At 40.0% G+C, this 20,993-nt stretch overlaps 2 protein-coding genes across 2 annotated transcripts in view; one reads left to right on the forward strand and one right to left on the reverse strand.

Moving 5' to 3' along the window:
* Positions 1-2,079: 2,079 nt before the first annotated feature.
* On the reverse strand, positions 2,080-20,370 carry LOC142932645 (uncharacterized). The gene is made up of 6 exons (XM_076076628.1): positions 19,990-20,370; positions 19,429-19,538; positions 13,014-13,140; positions 12,478-12,588; positions 3,990-4,551; positions 2,080-3,546 (listed from the first exon to the last, which is right to left on the reverse strand). Exons 1-6 carry the CDS (start codon positions 20,326-20,328, stop codon positions 3,080-3,082), a joined length of 1,716 nt encoding a protein of 571 aa, XP_075932743.1. The 5' UTR covers positions 20,329-20,370; the 3' UTR covers positions 2,080-3,079.
* Positions 20,094-20,993, forward strand: part of nvl (nuclear VCP like) — a 46,375-nt gene continuing 45,475 nt past the window's right edge. Inside the window, exon 1 of the mRNA XM_076076623.1 lies at positions 20,094-20,250. The gene's annotated coding sequence lies outside the window, so the exon portion shown is untranslated. The remainder of the gene's footprint in view (positions 20,251-20,993) is intronic.

The raw sequence follows: 20,993 nt of genomic DNA on the forward strand, positions 1-20,993 counted from the left end.
AAGTTATTGGGAGGTTACTTGATGAGATCGTTCTTTCGCCTGATTTAAAGATGGGTCACTACTGCAGCCTTCCAGGAATGAGGAACATCCAAGTTTGTAATTGCTAGCTGTATCAGATAAAAGGCTTTCCTAATATAGATTTATAATTATATTATTTTATAATAAAGACTACAATTGGACCCTTTAAGGCAACCAAGTACTTTTACAAAATTCTGAGATATTTTCGATTGCGAAAAACAAGGAATTATTATTTTTAAGAACTCTTGATCTTGCACTCCAATTTTTGACCAAACACTGTACTGAATCTACAAAGAATGGATTAATGATTGTAGCAATTTGTTCTTTATCTTCCATGACTCTTGATTGATCCTTTATTACCCAATTTTGAACTGATTTACCCTCCTTTTTAATTGAATTCATATTTTCCCAAACTATTTACTACTTCCCTTGGACTCATTGATTGGTTTAATGAAATTAATCGGCCTGCCTCAGTTGTTTTATTTCACAACTCCTAAAAAATGATTTTCATGTGCAAAACCGGATTTAAGAGCTGCCTTCAATGCTAAGTCTCTCTGCTTCATTAACCTCCAAAGATGCTCATGGTAACAATGGTAGAATATATTTTGTTCTGCAAAATGTTTAGTTTCACTGATTCTGTCCATCAAAGAATACTTTTCTATGTCATCAGTCTGCAAAACATTATTCCAGTCCCTTTTGCTTTTTTAGCTTTTTAGTAAATAGACTGTACTTGTATGGCGCTTTTCTAGTCTTCCGACCACTCAAAGCGCTTTAACACGTCGTCATTCACCCATTCACGCCCATTCATACACTTATGGCAGGGGCTACCATGCTACCATGCATGCCTGTCCTGATGCGTTTGTGATGATTGAGTTACCCTGTTTAGGCCTTGAATTATTTGAGTGGGATTTTTTTCCTGTTACTGTCCAATGTATATTTAAAATTACCTAATACAACAATTCAGTCTTGGTAACAATTTCCTTTTATAAGGATTTCAATTTGTCATTAACATTTTTTTTGAATTATGGGGCTGGTTAATGCAAAGAACAGTTAAAGACATAAGTGGGGGCAATACACTTTGCTATTTTTCCTAAAAACATGATAACCAAGTATAACGAGGCGAAGAAAGTCCAAGTTCGAATCAGTCAGCAAACTTTCAAGCTGCTCAGTCTTTGAAACAATGCTTCTGATGTTAAGATGTCCGCCAAACACACCTTTCCTATCAAAGCTAACAGTAGGGGCCCATCAGCAAATATTTGCCCTGCGGCCCTCTAATTAACTAATTCGACAATGCCCCCCCTCCCCCTTTTAGTTTTGTTTTTGTTGGATGGATATTTTTATTGCTTCTTGTATCTTTTTTTATTATATTTCTTGCATTATATTTCTTTTAATATTAACTATTTGTTTTCTTTTATGGACCTTCCCAGCAAAAGCATTTCACGATTGTACTTGTGTAACGGAGCGACAATAAACAACTTGAATCATGAATCTTAACACAACTTATTAAAAGAATATCTTCTAAAGAAACATGTGATGCAGGCTCTGTTTTCTTCAGGCACAACTAATTTGTTGTGAATTTGTTTTTTATTGTTTTGCTTAACTTAATGTGGGCTAAATCTGCAGTGTGCCACTGCGAAGTTGGCTGTGTTATGGAAAACCTAAGAAAAATATACATACTAAATGTTAAAGGATCTACTTACGTTACATTTCCATTTATTCATTAGGCAGATGCTTTTGTCCATAGTGAGTTATAATCCAAGCCACAGCAGATCAATGAGAAGCCCATAGCAAATCACAATCACAAAAACTTATTTTTAAGAGACAAAGAAGACTGCTCAGTTATTCCAAGCCTGTTTGGTAATTTATCCATGGAGATATGGTCTGTATTAAGGTTCATTCCTGCCAAGAAACTGAAAGGTGAAAATTATTCTGAAAAAAGTTTAAATGAAATGATGACAGTAAGTCAATTAAGACTTCCTAAACTGAAGTTGTACATAAGATTAGATCTCAGCATTTAATACTCTTTAGAGTGTACACACAGAGATCTTAAACCTCATAACATTTGATTTAAAATATTATTTATTTATAACAGTACATTTTCATGACTAATTAAACATCGACAGATAAATCACAGAAAACATTAATAACACTTAAAAACCTCCACTAATCTGCTTCATGAGGACTATGTGGGTGTGGTTTGCTGATTGACAGTACTGGCAACTTAAGCAAACTTCTACAAAACTGTTATCAGATTCTACTTCAAATGTTGCTCAGCTGTGATGGCCCATGGAAGAATGCGACATCACCCTGTTTCAGCTAAATTCCACCGACGTCAATCTAGAGAAAAGGCAAGAACACAAATACAGAAATCCCTCAAGTGAAATCACATTTGTACATTTGTGTACATGAGGGACACCATCACTCATACTAAGATATTTATTGGGAAAGATGTTTTTCAAAACTTGCTGACTGGCTATTCATTTGTGTATTTATACATTGCTTCTTTCAATTATTTCTACAAGTAAGACAGGTATAAGTACAAGTGAGGAGGTAAAATTTACATTGGAGTTTATTTAAACAAGTTTATTAAGTTTTTATAGAATGTGACAGTGAAAGTATCTTGTCTGGAGAACTCTACCTTTAGGCTTGACTTGTGGCGGTAAACAATTGTTAGTTTTGTCCCTTATGAGGAGCAGTGACTGGGGTGAGTTCCAATTATCTTATATTATAATTACCTTATATCCTATTAACAGTGGACTCCAATGAAAACAAATACCACTGCAGCATTATCCACTTCTCTGTTGTCAATCCATAAACTCAGGATGTTCCTTCACTGTAACTAACAGTTTTTAGTTTCTGTACTTCACAAAACTACAATCTTTTTACAGCCATAAGTCAAGCCAACAAGGATGAGTGTTAAATAATTAAAACGACTCGTTTAATGCACTGTTAAATCTTGGTTTACAGACTGATAACAGCCTGTATTGGTATTGGCTTGCTCAGTAGTTTTGTTCTTGATAATTTCCATATACAGTACATGTAAACTAGCCTGGAGAGCATGTTATTTCTTGTGATGCTCGACTATAACAAAGCTTTTTGTCAGCTCCTCCTCATCTCTGCCTGTTTCTGCTCTCACAGTATCCTCTACTTCCTGCTGTTCTGTATTGTCTCCTCCTGTACAGCTCTGGCAATCTGCTGTACTGGCGGCCAGTGTTGAGTGGTGACACTCAGTGTGCTGCTTCTGCTCTTCCATCATTGCAGGATCAAACTGAGAGGATCTACTCGCTGGCTTACCGAGGTTCTCCTCCTCTGCCTCTCCATCTGTGTTTGCCTCTCTCTGTGTCTGACTCCTCTCTTTATTTGTGTTTCCCTCTTCCCTCTTGTTTTCTTCTTTTCTCTTCACTTCCTTTTTGGTCTCTTGCACATAGAACTGGCACATGCTCTCTGCCAGCTCCCTTAGCTCCTGCACCTCGTCCGTGGAGCTCAGAGAGGGAAGCTTTGGGTTAGCCGGTCTCTTATTTTGTAGGTCTGTAAAAATCAGAGTTTCATATTTATACTGCAGGTGACAGTACATCAAGTAACAAAACCTTAGTTTTCCAAGGCAAAAATAATTAACAAATTAAATGTAAGTGCATAGAGCGAGACTCTTCTTCTTAGAAAAGAGAGTCTGTAATATTTTAACATAATGAAAATTAGGGGGGGGGGGGGCAATGATAATAGACTGACATTTTGCCATACAGTTTATACTGTGGTAGCTATCCTTTGAATATCTCTGGTTCTCTCTTGTTTTAACCTATAAACTGTTACATTATTATGAGATTATGTATCCTGTGATAGGAGGATTTTAGACTCCTCATTCATGGTATAGAAATTTGAGCTACAGCTTTTTCTGGTATTCAGTGCACAATATATTTGAAATTGTGTACATATGTTACCTGAAATTTAGTACTTTAGATGTGTGAGTGTGTTACCTGCTACCGTCTGCTGCTGTGTCCAGGCAGGAGGCTCTGCTGTGGGCTGAGCCTCTCCATGTTTCAGGCTCTGCTCTGCTTTGGCTGCAGCTCTCAGTGGGATGTGCAGAGACATGGCCTGAGGACCCCTGAGCTCACCATCATCTCTGCTTCCATCAGTGTTGTGGCTGCTATCGGTGTCTCCTGCGGCGGGCTCACCACTGTTCATGTCATTACAACCACTGCCTCTGCAATCGTCACCAAAAACTTCATCAGCTTTGCTGCCATCATTTTTACTGCGTATAGTTGTAGCAGAGACTTTGGTGCCTTTAATACACTCTATTTTGGGAACCTCAGCAGCTTTACTGTCACCACTGTTATCATTGGTGCTAATAGTGTGAACGTCTTTACTGCTGCTGTTTGCTCGTTGATGTTTGTCCGGTAGCAGAGGACGGCCCCTGAAGGCAAGGTCAGGGTAGGTCCTCTGCATCTCCATAATGGACTGGTCTACGCCAATGAGATGGCAGCATCGAGACTTGGGCTGGGGTTTCACTGCAATCCTGGTGTCCAAATACAGAGGTACCTGACGAAATAAAACAAAGCTGAGTTCAGTACAGGGTGCAGTTGGTTTGTTAAGGCCGGTTATGTTTGTTATCCTGGTTCTTCAGTCTGTCATGTCAGGCTGGGTCATGTGCGTTGATGATGTATGCTGACATGCATTATACTTGCATGCTCATTCTTTATTTTTTATTTATTGCTAGACAAAATACAATAACAGAACAACAAGAGGATGACAGGAACAGTGAATATAGCTTTGTAAAAGCATGCAAAAGGAAAAAAATGAATTAGTAAATAAATAAAAGAGCAAATATCATAAATTATGTAATAATATCAATAATCGTTATACGCATATTATTATACACTATAACAATAACAACAGTAATAGTAATGATGATAATATAAAGTAAGGTGCATAAAATCGGGGCACCTTCAGGGAGCTCCAGAACGTGTCAGCAGGATCAGTCCTGCAGGGTCAACCATTTTATTGTTTCATTTTGTAGTTATTGACATGAAATGTTTTTTTTAAGGCAATTTGTGTTTGGTTGTTGTTCTTTTTTTGACGGAGGGTCCAGCTTTGGGACACCCCCAGACCCTTTACCTTTAGTTACTGGTAACTCATACTTCCTTCCCCATGTCGCCTGCTCAAAAGGGAACGGTCAGAGTGACCCAAATTGAGCTCTACATAACATAACAGTCATAGTAGATGCTTTTATCCAAAGCGACTTACAATTCAGATTCTATCACATACACCGTAGGCACAGCTATGGGAGCAATTTGGGGTTAAGTGTCTTGCTCAAGAACACATCGACATGCGACTAGCGGTGCCGGAGCCAGGAATCGAACCGCCGACCATCTGATTGAAGGACGGCCCTGCTCTCCACTTAGCCCCAGCTCTAGCCACCGTATGGGGCGGAGCACGGCCTCAACAGTTCCCATCCAAACAAAGTTATGGGGGCGGTGACAGAAGGAAAAATAAATACTCAAATATGCCGAAAAAAAAGAAAAGGCTATTTTTTAACAGTATTGCAATAATTTACCTAAGTTTATCTAGTTCTATATCACTTGTTCATACAAAATGGTATGAAAGTCTGACAGAAAATCCAAGTTGTCTGTCTTACTGTGTGCCATCGCGCATCTGTATGTGTTTACTTGACTGTGTATACGTGAGTAGGAACCATAAAAAACTCTTGCACTCAGGCCCATCATTAAAAGCTGATTCCTCTGTTTTGTACATCCAAAAACTGAATGCATCTAGCAGTGTTTTCTTTCTCAAGTAAAATGTGAGGTAAATTTGGTAAAACGTTTCAAATTTCAAAACATGTCAAATCATGTATTTAATGACACTGTTGTTTTTAAAACCACTTAAAATATTACTGATAGCACCTTTAAATATAATTTGTTTACATTCCATTATTTTGTTCAACTAGTTTTTAAAATTTTGGAAAATAATTTGAAGATGTTTTCTATCTAAATCATGAACCTGAATCATAATGGACTAAAGTTTAAAGTTAAAGCTGTCTAGTTCTTCTTATTGTGTGCTGCTATGTTGAAATGACAAGTAACATGATTTGGAAAAGAGCTGCTCCATTACAGTTCTCATAGCTCTCTGGTCCCACTCATTTTCCATCAGCTTCTTTTCTTTATTTATTAGGGCCCGAGCTACCGACGTCGGGCCGCGAAGGCCCTATTGATACCCGTTTGGGTAAACGTACGCATGGTTGGAGGACTTGCCATGCATGAAAACTCACCAAATTTTGGAGACTTGTCAGGCCTGGTGAATATAGCCATCTGAAAAAGAATGCATCTTTCTGTGTTAAGAAATGGCTCTCTAGCGCCCCCTACAAGTTGGACCGGCGACGCCCCTCGGCCAGTATGTCCGATTGACTTGAAATTTGACACACATGTCCACTTGAGCTAGAGCTACAAAAAAGCCAATCAGACCCCTAAGCTCCGCCTACTTAGATTTTCCGCCATATTGAATTTTGTGTAAAACACATTTCTGCGAACTCCTCCTACATGCTTAGTCCCATTACTACCAAATTTGCTGTGGATCATTACTGGATCTACGTCATCAAAAGTTATCAATAGCTTTTTGATATCTCTTTTCGTTTACAAGATATGTACCAATAAACTTCTTAGGGGCGTGGCTTAATAGCAATACATATAACTTCTCAACCGTTTGTCCTAAAATTACCAGATTTTCAGCATATGTGCACATTGCATCCTCCAACATACCCTGAGATTCATTTTGCATTAAACAGATTCATTTTGGGCGCAACAGTAAACCCTCGAAGTTGTGCTTTTTGTCACTTTTTGCAGATTTCAGCCTTCGCACTTTAACGAACTCCTCCTCGAGATTTTAAGCGATCAACTTCTACTTTGGTCAGGATGCTCTTAAGACCTTTGTGATTAAAAGTTATCAAAATCGAGAGTTTTCATCAAAGAACCTTGACGTGGCGTGGCGGCCATTTTGCCTCATTGTTTATGAAAAAAGAAGTTGTTATAACTCCAAGGTACATTATCCAATTCGCACAAAACTTCTTATGCATGATGCTACTTCAAGCCTAAACATACTTCAATTGAAAATATTTCAATAACTCATAGCGCCGCCTACTGGCTAAAGGAAATGTCATATTTTATACTTTTATTTATTCCTCCTAGCCAGGTTACCTGATGAGTCTCAAATTTGGTAAGGATAGCCTTAAGACATTGATGATAAATCGCCATGAATATTGTGAGTTTTCGTTCCATGCTGTTGCCGTGGCGACGCATAGTTTGCCATGAAAAAGGAAGCTGATGGTTTAGTGGGTTGGGATGCTCAAAAACTCATGGAACTTTGTACATGTGTCACAGGTCATTGGAAGAAATATTTTGTATAATTTTCTTTATTGGCCGTTTTAAATTGCCTCTATAGCACCCCCTACAATATTTCAAAAGAGCAGCCCCAGCGCTACGTTTGAGCTACATGTATGAAACGTGGTAGGCACATGTATCCTATGGAGACTTAAAAATAAGTCTCTTGGGACCATGCTCTAAACCATACCGGAAGTCTGCCATTTTCAATTATGTATGAATTTATACAATATTTCGACGATGCAGCCCTCGCAGTATGTTTCACTATCTATATATAAAATTTAGATGTATAATATTTGGTAAACAGATGTATCACATGTAGACTGACAAAAAAGCCCCCGGAGCTCTAAGCTCTAAACCCAACCGGAAGTCAGCCATTTTGAATTTAGTGGAAAAAAACATATTTTTGCGAACTCCTACACGCTGGGTCCGATTTCTACGAAATTTGCTGTGGATCATAAGTGGATCTAGATCATCAAAAGTTATGAAACTATTTTTGATATCTCTTTGCGTTTACAAGATATGGACCAATACACTTCTTAGGTGCGTGGCAAAATATCAATACACATAACCTCTCAACCATTTGTTCTAAATTCCCAAAATATTCAGCATATGTGCACATCGCATCCAGTAATATACCCTGAGAATTGTTTTGCATTCGACCACTAGGGGGCGCTACAGTAAACCCACAAAGCCTACTGGCTAAAGGAAATGTCTGATGTAACTCAGCTGGACTTGTTCCAAACGGTCCCAAACTTCTCATGCTTGATAACACTCATGGCCCGAGGATGTCTACGAGCTCATTTTCACTAATACTCACAGCGCCACCTGCTGGCCAAAGGAAATCTGCGTTTTGTGACAAACTCCTCCGATTTACATTACTTTTACACCATGTGGTTTACACTTGACACAGAGCAACATAATGCATGTTTGCACGTGTTCTGTAGCGCCAGGCAGCGGATACAGGAAGCATCGGACTATTTGCAAAGCATCATTTCCAACATCAGGCGGTCCACGCGGGATTAAAAACGTCTCGCTTGCGGACGCGCCTTCCGACGGTCGCGGACGTTCTCGGAGTCCCGCCGGCACCCCCGACACGCTGCAGATTGCGAGGGCCCGTTCATCGCTGCTCGCAGCTTTAATTTTCTTTATTTATGTCCCCATTCTCACAGTGGTGGGCCGTCAGGGCCAGCAAAGCCTTCTCTGCTGGCCTAAACAGAATCACAAAATTATAGCTATTTTATAATTAAATAATTTTTCACAAACATGCATTCTAATTTCTTTTCCTATTAGCTTATTTTCTCATTGCACAGCTACTGTCTTCCTCTGTTGCTCTGCTTCCAGTGCAGCTTGTTTTAAGTAGAGCTTTTATCCAATCAGATTTCACCCCTATTTATCTAGGTAAGAAGAGAGGCCTGGTGCCCTCTAGGTAGACTTTGCAGATTAAAGTAAATGGAGACGATATTGTTGATTGTCATAGTGTTCAACCAATCAGATTTTTAGTTTGACATGTTGGGCATATTTTTTGACATGTCAAAGCTACCGAGGTAGTCTACAAGTACGTCAGCATTAACGTGCAGCTCAGCAAAAACATGCGCCAAGATTGGTCAGTGGGCTAGCGTGACTATTGTGACACTGAAGCTAGCTAGCAGAAGTTAGTATTAGCAGTAAGAGTTCAAGTTGAAAGATATGTAAGAAGTTATGACATTGACATGACATTTTTAGCATTTTGCTTGGTGTAGATTCTTATTTTTTTTACCTAGCTTTGTTTTTTTAACACTCAAAGGAGGAGGAGAAACGGATTTGGTGGCGGAGTTAGTGGCGCCTTTCTGGAGAAGGACATTTCAGGAAAAAATGGACATCGTAAGAAAGGGTCGGCCAACCCCACAGCTAGCAGCCCTGACCCAGCCAGGAAAAGGATTTGTACGAACGGTATTTCTGGCTAACAACGCCAGAGAAGCGGTGCACATTTTATGGCTGTCAGTTGCAACCGTCTTGGTGTTTGGAGCTACGCTATGCTAACCTGAGGTGGCTAACCAAGGCAGCAACACGACACCATAGCACAACAGGACACTTACAAGCTACGGTGCTTTTGAAAACTTTTGCTGAGACCCAGGGGCGTTTCTAGGATTCAAAGAAAGGGGGGGCTTAGCCCCAAAGGGAGAGGGATGTTTGCGTGGCCAGCACGCGGCAATTTATTTTGGGGCCCATATGGCGCAGCGGATATCCATTGTTTCAGACAGTTCACAGATTGGTTCAATCAGAAAGAGTGTGATTTTGCTCTGTAGTTTTGCTTGCATTCAGTATATGATAACACAAGAGACCGAATTTCAGGGTCATAGTGAAATTTGACAACACAAATATGAACTTTTCTCAAATAAAGAGAGAGAAATTATTTTCCTGCTTGTAAAGGAAAGACGGATAAACTAGCTTTCATATCCGCGTCACTCCCAAATCCTAGTTCTTAAAAGGATCGCACACAATGGATGGAGAATGGACCAGACAGTGTCAACTTTATATCGTTAAGTATGATGATAGGCTGTTGGAATGTAATTTGAAGGGGGAGAAAACATACAAACCAGAACGCATGCACAGATTTAGCATGTTAGAGTTCTAAATAACTTGTCCATGTGAGAAACAATAGTTTAATTTAATGACATCATCAAAAAAATATATATATATATATATATATATTAGTGCTGGGCAACGATTAAAATATTTAATCGCGATTAATCGCATGGATTTTTTGCAATTAATCGCGATTAATCGCATTGTTATGGCAAAGTTCAATAATGAATTCAAAAGTAGTGTATTGCGCACTTTTATTTTAAAAGTACTGCTATATGAACAAAAGGGCAATAACATTTGGTTCACGAGATGCAGGTAGCATGTTTTATACTTAATGTGAATATAATTCATACTTTGTTGGCATCTTATTCTGAAAACCGGATGTTGTCTCACGTTAATCTTTCCGCTAACTTTCAAAGTCCTTCACTCGCTCCCGATCTGTGCCGTTTAAATGAGTTTACCGTGAATTTCAGCATATAGGTGCACTAAAATGTAAGTGTCTGCTGAGTTGACCACGGAGATCTGAGTGTCTGCTGACTTTACCGCAGCCATGTCAGCCAGCTTCTCTCTTTATTTCTGCCCCCCCCCCCCCCCTCGACCAGAAGCGGAAGTCGCCTTTTCTCTACGGCAACCCTGAAGGGACATCATATCTCCAATACAAAACGATAAACATGAGACAGTCTGTTACAATAATAATAAATAAAAAATACTTACCTGTTTTTTTTTGTTGTTGTTTTTTAATTATTATTATTATTCTTTTTTTTTCCCATCTCAAAAGGCTCAAGGACATACACACACACACACACACACACACACACACACACACACACATACACAACTGATTATAGGATGTTTGTTGGCTTTTATCCCACTGTTCTTGTCATCCTCTTGTTGTTATGTATGTATGGTCTCTTGTCTTTCAATTAAAAGAAAAAAAATTATAATAAATTTTAAAAATGCGTTAACGCGCAATAAAATAATTGTCGGCATTAATTAATGAATGCGTTAACGCGAAATTAACGCGTTAACTTGCCCAGCACTAATATATATATATTTTTTAAAGCCAATAATGCCAAATTATTTGGGGGGGCTGAAGAACATTTTGGGGGGGCTTCAGCCCCCCTAAAATAGGCCTAACGACGCCCCTGCTGAGACCCGAGTGGACCTACAACTCAACGAACAAGTTCGCAGGAGGACCTCTGGCTGGAACTGAACCGCACGGATGTTCTGTACAACTCTGTATTAAACTCTTTGTTACCAAAGAAAGGAGGATGGACTTTGTCTTTAAGTGAACAGCAGCTTTGGTAAGTGAAGTGCTTTTGTTTTTTTACATCTGCAGTAGCTTTACTACTGTGTTAATTTGTCTATGGTGTCATTTTTATATGTTTAATATTGTTCCCTCTGATGTGAATAATATTTGAATGGCTTGTTATATACGTATTGTACATGTGACTGGTTCTTGTGAGTTTGTTCTTGTCATTGTGTTAATTACATTGATTTTGACTATATGCATTGTCCGTTAATGACGAAGCATTCCCTCATGCGCAGGGTTAGGGTCCGGACATTTGATTCTCTGTTTGGGGTTTTGTTTTCTTTTACAAAGCAAGAATTATGGTCTGGAGAAATGTGGATTGTGTGGCGATTGCTTTAGCCCTATGCTTGAATCAGTAGGGAACAGCTAAACGCTGCGGGGCAAGTTTGTAGTGTGAATACTGCTGTTGTTTTCCTGCTAAGCTAGTTTAGTATAGTGTGCCTCCCAGAACACATGCGCCTCACCAGAGTACAAATTTGTGGTTCCGGGGTGGGAGTGTCAGACAGCATGTTGCCGGGTTGAGCGTAGTCCACCGAAAACATTATATTTCCCACAATTTAAGCTTCTACATTTTCCAAATGCAATAGTATTATTCAAACGTATTGTTCGGTTCGTAAGCCTCGTACCAAACGATTTAATACGAATACGTGTATTGTTACACCCCTAGAAACAAATAATAACCCTGTCACAGTTCAGCTCCACACCCTCCTCACTCTACTTGTCAGTCACTCCCTCCTCATCAGTCTAACTCCCTTCACCTGTTCACTCACCTGCCTCTGATCAGTAATCAAGCCCCTATATAGACTCCTGCCTCCCAGACACATTTGCCAGATTGTTCTTCGGTTTTCTATGCCAGACTCTCCAGCACGCTCTTACGGACTGATCTCCTGTTACCGACCCTGCCTGCCCCTGTTCTACCCGCCTTGCCTGACTCCCGGTAAACCCACCAGCCTTCTGATCCTGATTAACTCTGCCTGCTGTTATTGAAGTTTGTAATAAAAGCCAAAGATCCCTGGAATCCTGTGTGTTGCATTTGGGTCCATATACAACCGGTTACAAACCCGTAGCTGTGACGTCATAATGAGGTTATTAGGAGGTGGTTCAACTGTAGTAGGACAGCGCTGAAGGCCCAGGTATAAAATGAACGGCCCGCCACTGCATTCTCAACACAGTCAACCAAACTTCTGCACTTTGCCCTTCCTCTTTTATATATACCTCTTCCATCTTCTTGTTCTCCTCTTCCTTTTGTCCTAATATTGTCTTCTTCTCTGTAGGTTCATCCAGTTTTGTAGACCCCATTCTCCTCTGGAGAACCTCCAGAAATTCCTGCAGTGTAAGGTTACAGCACATGAAAACCATGAAATGACACTGATCTACTGTAAACCCTATCCTATGGCTGCCATTCATTTACATATAGGTGTTGGGTGGAGGACTGGTAGATAGATACTTTATTCATCCCCAGGGGGAAATTTGTTTCTTACAGCAGCAAAGATATACTTCAGCAAACGAAGTAACAGAGTAAAAATATGAAAAATGCACAATATATACAATAAAATAACAGAGTAGAACATATTAGATACTCAGTATCACTATCAGTATTTTCCATGCTAATGAGATACACTGACAATGTGTGTGTTTATATATCCCCAAATGTGTGATCTAAGTGTTTCTTTTTTAAATTCATTCCTTTTCTAAAACTTAAGTCATTAAAAGGCAAATATTTAACATGGTTGGACGATTTGTGATCTTACCTGTGGTCCCAGCTGATCCTTCTCCAAGATCTTCAGGAGGTGGTCACATTCCACCCTGGCCAGCAGCAGTTCGTAGCCCAGTAGCATGGCCCTGTCTGGGTTAGCATCCTCACTGAGTCTGTATTCACTGAAATACATCAAACAGTTAGAGGACAACTAAAGAGAACAAGACAAATGGTGATGGATGAGAAGAGCGGACCAAATGCTACTTCACAAATGACAGAACCTGGCCTGAATCCAACATGTTGGTAACTTTCCCCATTTGCTTCAAGATTCACTCCCTGATTTAGTTGGTACAACCCCAAACCCCCCCAGTTTCCAAATGTGACGTGTACATTTAAGATCAAATATGATTGAAAACATTTACAAGCATATAGGGGTTACTTGTGGTTCCTAGAGTCTCAAAAAGTAAGATGGGAGCCAGAACCTTCAGCTATCAAGCTCTTCTTCTGTGAAACCAGCTTCCAGTTTCAGTCTGGGGAACAGACACACTTACCACATCTCAGAGTAGGCTTCAGACTTTCGTCTTTGATAACGCTTATAGTTACGGCTGGCTCAGGTTTGCCTCGCCCTTTAGCAGCATATCTAGGGGCTGGACTAATGCTGCGTTCACACCAAACGCGCCGCATATTCGCGTCCATCGCGCCGCCGGTCAAAACGCCGGAGACCAAGTGTTCATTCGCGTGAATCGCACGAATCGCGCTGGACGTGCCGCAAATTCGCATCCATCGCGCCGCGCCATCGCAAATTCGCGCCGCGCCAGTCTCATCGCGTCTGTGCATAGACTTTGTATGTAATCTACTCGCGCGAATAATTCACGACGCATTTGGTGCGTTCACACCAAACGCGTCGCGAATTCATCGCGCCGCTTATTCGCGTCCATCACGCCGCCGGTCAAAACGCCGGGGACCAAGTGTTCATTTGCGCGAATCGCGCTGGACGCGCCGGAGAGGGGGCGCGGCTTATCGCCCTGAAAGCCGTTCAACTGTCCGCCATTAACCATGAAAAAAATAACCTATTTCTGCTTAGTACATGTTGTGGAAGTCACAGATATCCGTCATGTCTGGGTTCATAATATTGTCCAGAGGAGCTCTGTGGATTTTATCGAGCTGTATTCACTGTATTCAAGGCACACGTCGCCACAAGCCACACGTCGCTGTTTACTACAGCTGTATGAACACAAAATAAACTGATTTGGCTGTGATTTAACGGCAATAAACCGACAAAAAGGGACTCCGAAATAACTACGTAATGATGCCGATTTGTAGGCTACCTGTCTTCTCAATGGAGCAGGGATGGATCGGTGCTAGGCTATGCTAACATTGTAGCAGCTCCACCAACATTCAAAATAACGTCATCTAGACGTAAATACGGCAGCGTCTATTCATTGTTTGTACCATATGGTTTACACACACACATTTATACACATAGTTTGGTCCGGTCTCTATTGATATGAGGTATCGTAGAGCTCTGGGTGCACACAGACGGCTACAGTATTTATTTCCTGATTCAACAACGGCAGGACGTCACTGATAACAGGGGGAGCAACTCAACGCTGATAGGCTATCGCGCCGCGGCGTAACGCGAATATTTCGCAGAAGTTGAAAAATTTCAACTCGCGAGTTGGGGCGATTTGGCGTTTGACGCAGATTCGCGTCAATCGCGCCGCAAATTCACGTCCATCGCGCCGCGCCATCGCAAATTCGCGCCGCGCCAGTCTCATCGCGTCTGTGCATAGACTTTGGGCCTTTCTCAATATGCGTACTTCTCTGTACTTGTGGACTTTTGAAACGTCATCAGTCTCAGCCCAAGTACTGTTCCAATTCAAAGTTCACATTAAGCTAAGCACGGTCCAAATGCCCGGATGTGGCTCGCTCCGCCCATTTGACCGGGTATGCATCGGAGGTGACTTGTCTGTACTTGGGACAGCCAAATATCCCAGAATGCATTTTGCACCAGCAACAGGAAACAATGACGGAGGAGAAATCACACAACTGGAAGTTGAAACTTTCTAAATACTACTGTTGTTAAGTCACAGAAAGTAATTTTAGGATGTTTTGAGGCTAGAAGTTAGTTGTTAAAGCATCAAATCTGTGGTCGGTTTGTAAAGATTCAGCCGATTTAAAAATATGCTCCGACGATTTCGGAGATGTGAGGTGTTGCTAGCGGGACCGGCAGCAAACCAGCACCGGGGGCTCAGCGCTCATGTTACCCGCCTAGAACAGCCTGATCTCGGCAGTCTTTTTGAAACTTGCCGCTGGTATTGACGTCTCTGTAGCGTTTTCCTCGTCGGCAAAGAGTACAGCAATCCGGATCTGATCCACATACATATATATACATACAAATTTATATGTATATATATATATATACATATCAATATAATTGTATGTATATATATGTATATATGTGTATATAATATAATACACTTATATAATAATATATCATTTTTTATTTTAAATGAAAATGAAAACAGCAGGGTTATCATATTTAGTTTGATTGTAAAAATACTTTACAGTAAAAAAACGGATTAAATTCATTAGCAAGACCAGCTGAGGTGGTGATGTCATCAAGTAAGCTGCTGTTCCAATTGTCCCTACTGCGTTCTCTGGACTTGTGAACTTGGGTATTGAGAAAGGCCCTTTGTATAATCTACTGGCGCGAATAATTCGCGACGCGTTTGGTGTGAACGCAGCATTAGACTGCTGTGGGACTTCCTAGGATACACTGATCTCCTCTCTCCTCTTCTCTCTCTCCTTCTGTATAAATTCATGTCCCATTAATAAACATTACTAACTTTGCTTCTTCCCCGGAGTCTTTGTACTTTCTCGCCTCACAGGTTCTGATGGATCGTCGTTATATCTGGACCGTGGTCCTGCCTGACACCCACTGACTATTACTAATAATGATAGTAGCATTATTATTTGTAGTCACGTTGTTATTACTATTGCCAATACCATTGTTTCTTTTATTATCATTATTATTCTACTATATCCACTGCTGCTATTATTAGTAATTGTAATTTTTCCATCATTCTGCTTATTACTATAATTATATTAATATGCATTGAATGTGTTGTAACTCTGTTATGATGTTCATTCTGTACACATGACATCTATTGCAGCTTTGTCCATCCAGAGGGATCCCTCCTTTGTTGCTCCCTTTAACGTTTCTTCCTTTTTTCCCCCTGTTAATCCTCTGAAACCCTAGCCCTATTTTTAAGCCTCTGCTCAAAAATTGCGTACCCATACTAAAAAGACTTTAATTCTGTAACTACAAGGTGTATTTTAATAATTGTGATGCTAGAATACAGGTAATACTTGTGAGATGTGTTGAGATGTGAAAATATTGTGTATATGTTACTGGTTAATAGTGAATGAAGATGGCACACAGCTCAAATTGAAAAAGTTTCAGGTTCACCTGGAAAAAAAGCATTTGTATTGAAAATATTTATTTGAAATAATGCAGATCCAAGCCTAAAAATATGCCACATTCATAGCACAACGTGTTTACAGTCTCCACAACACATTTAACTTCGATTGAGTGAAGCAGGCCAGCATAAATGAGGTCTGAGTACGGACAGTCAAGCCAAATTTTCATTTTTGGAACCAGCTGTTGCGCTGCTCTATTCTAATTTGATATACTATATAACTATATATTAACTATATATTCACTTGTCTTATCACTAAGAGTGTTCAATAATCCTAATGAAGCAGTTTGGCATCATTTTGAGCTGTCATATCTCTCCTCCATGGAATATTCTCGTCTCTGTCTGTGTCTATGTAAGCCTTTGTAAGGCCTGTGATTGGCGGATTTCATCATGTGACACCTTATTCAATGCAGAAGAGACTCACGAAAGCAGTAGGCGGGTTATTTAGTAGATTGACAGCCTTCTAGCAACTAAAAATCTCTATCTGCTTGGCACAACCCCCATGAGTAAAACCATTGGTCCAGGAGGGGAATGCTGACCATTTCCACATAGAAGCTCCTAGGACCGTCATTTCAATTCACACAGACAGTGGGGGAGACGGACTATAATGCTTATGCGGATTTCAATGGATTACCTGCGTTTTTCGGCACGAAAATCAGCAAAAGGTATGCGGCGGTTAAATTTCTTTTCTGGGGAGCGGTGTGTTGTTAGTTGGCTTTGTTTATGTAACTTTTGAACGGTTTGATGGAGAGGAATCTAAAGAGTGTGAATTGACGCGGGGTCGAATCCTCATGCTTCCGCATGTGTCAATCCGCCATGATAGCTGCCAGCTTTGTGATGGGAGATGCAAACGGAGTGCATACGCCGCCGATTTTGGGCGAGAAATACGTGATATTGTGGTAAATCTTCTAGATATCTTCTAGATATGATATTAGTTTGTGTATAATTGTGTTTGCAGTGTGTAAAATGGCTCCCATGGTTGTTTCGCCCAGAATCTCTTTGTTACATAGGTATATGATATGTCATAAAATATAATTTTATTCGTTTCGCAAAAGTGAATTGTACACGTGTATACTCTGTCGCCCCCAAGGAGTACAAGAAGTTTTAAGTTTTTTTGGGGGGAGTTTGTCCTGTCAGGGTCCCAGGACAGAAGATGTCATATGTGTACAGATTGTAAAGCCTTGAGGCAAATTTGTGATTTTGGGCTATACAAAATAAATTTAATTGAATTACAAAATTAGAACTAGAAAATTTCGCAAGAAAGTTTGACAGTGTGGCTTTTACTGCCCGAAGACGTCGCAATATACATGCCAATATTACCGGTAGTGTCATTGAGGTTCAATTGAGATATCGCTTCTCTCTTTTCTGCATTTTTGATTCATACTCTTGGATTGAATCTTGTATTCTTGATGGACAGTCCACAAATCGCTCCCGTCATTTCTGTATTGGAGATATACATCTTTGTTTGAGAAGCCTTTGGAGATATATACCTTTGTTTGAGACACATACCTTTGGAAATGATTTCTGTATTTGAGATATATACCTTTCAAAATTACATTTCTGTATTTGTGATGGAAAGACTTGTACTTAACATTTCTTAACATGAACCTCATTCTGAGCTTCATGTTCAGATACAGTTACTCCATGGGGCTTTTATTTTGAAAGGGTGGGACTGGGATGGTGAGAGAGGGGGAGAGGGGGAGAGGAGGCATAATCATAATGTTTGACACACATACACCGAGGTTATTAAATGACAGGCTTCATCACAAGCATTCCAGTTAGAATTCACTCTGTGGGGCTTTTATTTTGAAAGGGTGGGCTGGGTGGCTGAGAGGGGGAGGAGACAGAATCATAATGTGACTGAAGTAACTGAATACCTCCAAGTCATGTGTGTGACTTTTATCTAAGAGAAGCTGAGCCCCCCCCCCCCCCCCCCCCCCCATTTCTGACATCATAAATGGCTGTCCATGAACAAAATTCTCAATTTGAATAAAGTGATTCAGTGTATTAAATTAGTTTTTTGTTGTTTTTATTAATAAATATGACTCATCGATTTTGACAACAGGGTCGTCCTTCAATCAGAGGGTTGGCGGTTCGATCCCCGGCTCTGCTAGTTGCATGTCGAAGGTGCCCCTGCCATCAGTGTGTGAATGGGTGAATGATGACAAGTAGTGTGAAAGCGCTTTGTGTGGTGGTCGGAAAGACTAGAAAAGTGCTGTACAAGTACAGTCCATTTACATTTAGTTTTACTGTACAGCATTCTGGAGTTAGTGGTAATGTTTGGATCACAGGAGTCAGAGACAATCATACGAAGCCACCACTGGAATCTAATTCGCTGAATAGTATACTAATGATAATAGTGTAGCCTGATCGTTATCTGTAACTGCGAAGAAATACGCCTGGCAGAATGTGACCTACTAAGTGGCCTATGAGTGAGGAAAATTAATTTATAAACAGACTTTTGTATAAATGATCCAGTAAGTGTGTTATTATAATTCAAGTTCTATATGTCCAAATCTAATTTTGACAACCTCTGGCGACTAAATCCTGGCATACGCCTTGTGATTTTTGCCCCCCCCCCCCCTTACCCCGGGGTTGGAAACCACTGTTCTCGAAGATCTTTACTTATTGTAGATACATTTTTTTGTATTTATACCACACTTGCTTTGGCAACATAAACATATGTTTCCCATGCCAATCAAGACCATTTCAATTGAATTGAATTGATTTTCTCACAAAAATTTAAAAGAGAACATATGAACACTTGTACATTTGACATATTATATCTTAGGTGCTTGACATGCTTTGCCAAGACATCTTAAGTCTAACTCACCTGGCTAAAGTGCAGGCCTAATTCACTGTTTACAAGTGGATGTGTGTATGGCGTATGTTTCTCCTGGCAGGGAGACGCCCTAGCCATCGTATTGCTTGATGTCTAAACCATTTATTGTCACTCTTGTTCTGGTTCTTATTTTCCTTGTTCCCTACCTTTGTGGAGTATCAGTATGGGGCAGGTAGCCAATAGAGCCCAGGACTGACTGAATGGTAGAACTGCTGAGAACTGGCAGGAGACAGTAAATAAATGGACCTGTAAACGTCTGAAAGAGACAGAGAGAAAAATAAATACATTTATATTATTTATCTATTTATTATTAAATAAAGAAACAGTAGTTTATTAAGGATCGTTAAAATGTGGTCATTAAAGATTTGTGACCAAGATATGTAGAGAGTGTGACATTTTATAGTTAAAAAATAATTTCATAATCGTCAATGCTCTCTGGTCGACAACTCATGCCATGGAGACACTAGCTGTGTCCCAATTCAATACGAAGCACTAATTTAAGGCAGGTTTGAGTTTGTATTCAGTTTGTGTACACACTGAAAATGTGTCAAAATTCAGTAACTTCAGAATTTAATCCGATACAATGCTTACATGTTGACTATTCGTGAATTCACTTTGAATTACCCCTACACACGGGGTAATTCAAGTTACCTGAAAGGCAGTGGCTGAAGAAAAACAAACGAAAGAAAGAAAAAGAAGAAAGCCACCTTAAGTGTCTTGATCTCTTTCTTCCAGGGTTGAACGAATAGATTGACGCAGATAGTTTCCAGCAGTTCGGTGGCTTTAATAAAAGCGTTCAGATATTTCCTTCCGTATGTGCTCTGTGATATACAATCCTGCCTTACAGCCTGGTAGAATGGGAACACGGTGAAAGTCTCTCTGGGCTCTGGCTCCCTCAGCAGATACTGAGCCGCCTTCTTCAGCAAAGAGGGATCGCAGCACGGCCGAACCTCTGGACATGGCTGAAGGTAATGGTTCACATAATCTTCATAAACCTCCTGCCGGGAAACCTCCGCCTGTTCTTCTGTTCTGTGATCGTCCTTCATGACTGCTACACCGTCAGACCAGGCCTAGAACATAAAAGGAGGAAGTAATTACCCTAAAATAACCTTACGAGGAAGTGAAAGTGAGAGCAGCTTTTCTCTCATGGCGTATGTGCAAATAGTATAAACGTTTTTCTTAAACAGGTATTTATTCACAATTTAAAGTAAATCTGAGTTTACAAATACAATAACTTAAAAAAACTAAATAACAAGAATAAATAAAGCTTTTTATATCAGAATGAAACTGTAAGCTACAATTAAAATAGATTAGCTTATTTTGTGATTGATACAAATAAATTAGAAGATATATACTAATAAAGAAATTGGGTAAAAACGAGATTGAGGGTCTGTGCACGAAGTATAATTAATTTGCCATTGTTGCTGTTGTATAATGAACAATGTCAGTTTAGGGGCATTAGCTAATCTCATTGGTCTACTTGTGTTAATGTGTATTCTGCTATGTGTTGTTCGATAGCCAATGCTGCCTAAACGCAGTTAACGCTTTGTCTGTGGTATTGTTGCATTGAATGAACACGTGCAAATGCATTTCAGCGCACCAAAACATCAGCTTGTTCCATTATCAAACTTTAATAATGAAAATTAAGTAAAGGAAATAGAGAATCATAAACAGAGACAGCTCGTAAACGTTGCGCTTTTTCAAACGTTGT

The sequence above is a fragment of the Anarhichas minor genome, unplaced genomic scaffold (genome assembly GCF_050575085.1).
Source record: "Anarhichas minor isolate MPS153535 unplaced genomic scaffold, ASM5057508v1 ptg000058l, whole genome shotgun sequence".
In the NCBI taxonomy this organism is placed as follows: Eukaryota; Metazoa; Chordata; class Actinopteri; order Perciformes; family Anarhichadidae; genus Anarhichas; species Anarhichas minor.

What these genes read in the sequence shown, in the direction of transcription:
- LOC142932645 (XM_076076628.1), bottom strand. Translation starts at nt 20,328, where the DNA reads ATGAAGGACGATCACAGAACAGAAGAACAGGCGGAGGTTTCCCGGCAG. An exon ending in CATACTGATACTCCACAAAG is followed by an intron (nt 13,141 to 19,428) that starts GTAGGGAACAAG and finishes GATGTATTTCAG; the next exon opens with TGAATACAGACTCAGTGAGG. An exon ending in ACAGCAGCAGACGGTAGCAG is followed by an intron (nt 3,547 to 3,989) that starts GTAACACACTCA and finishes TGATTTTTACAG; the next exon opens with ACCTACAAAATAAGAGACCG.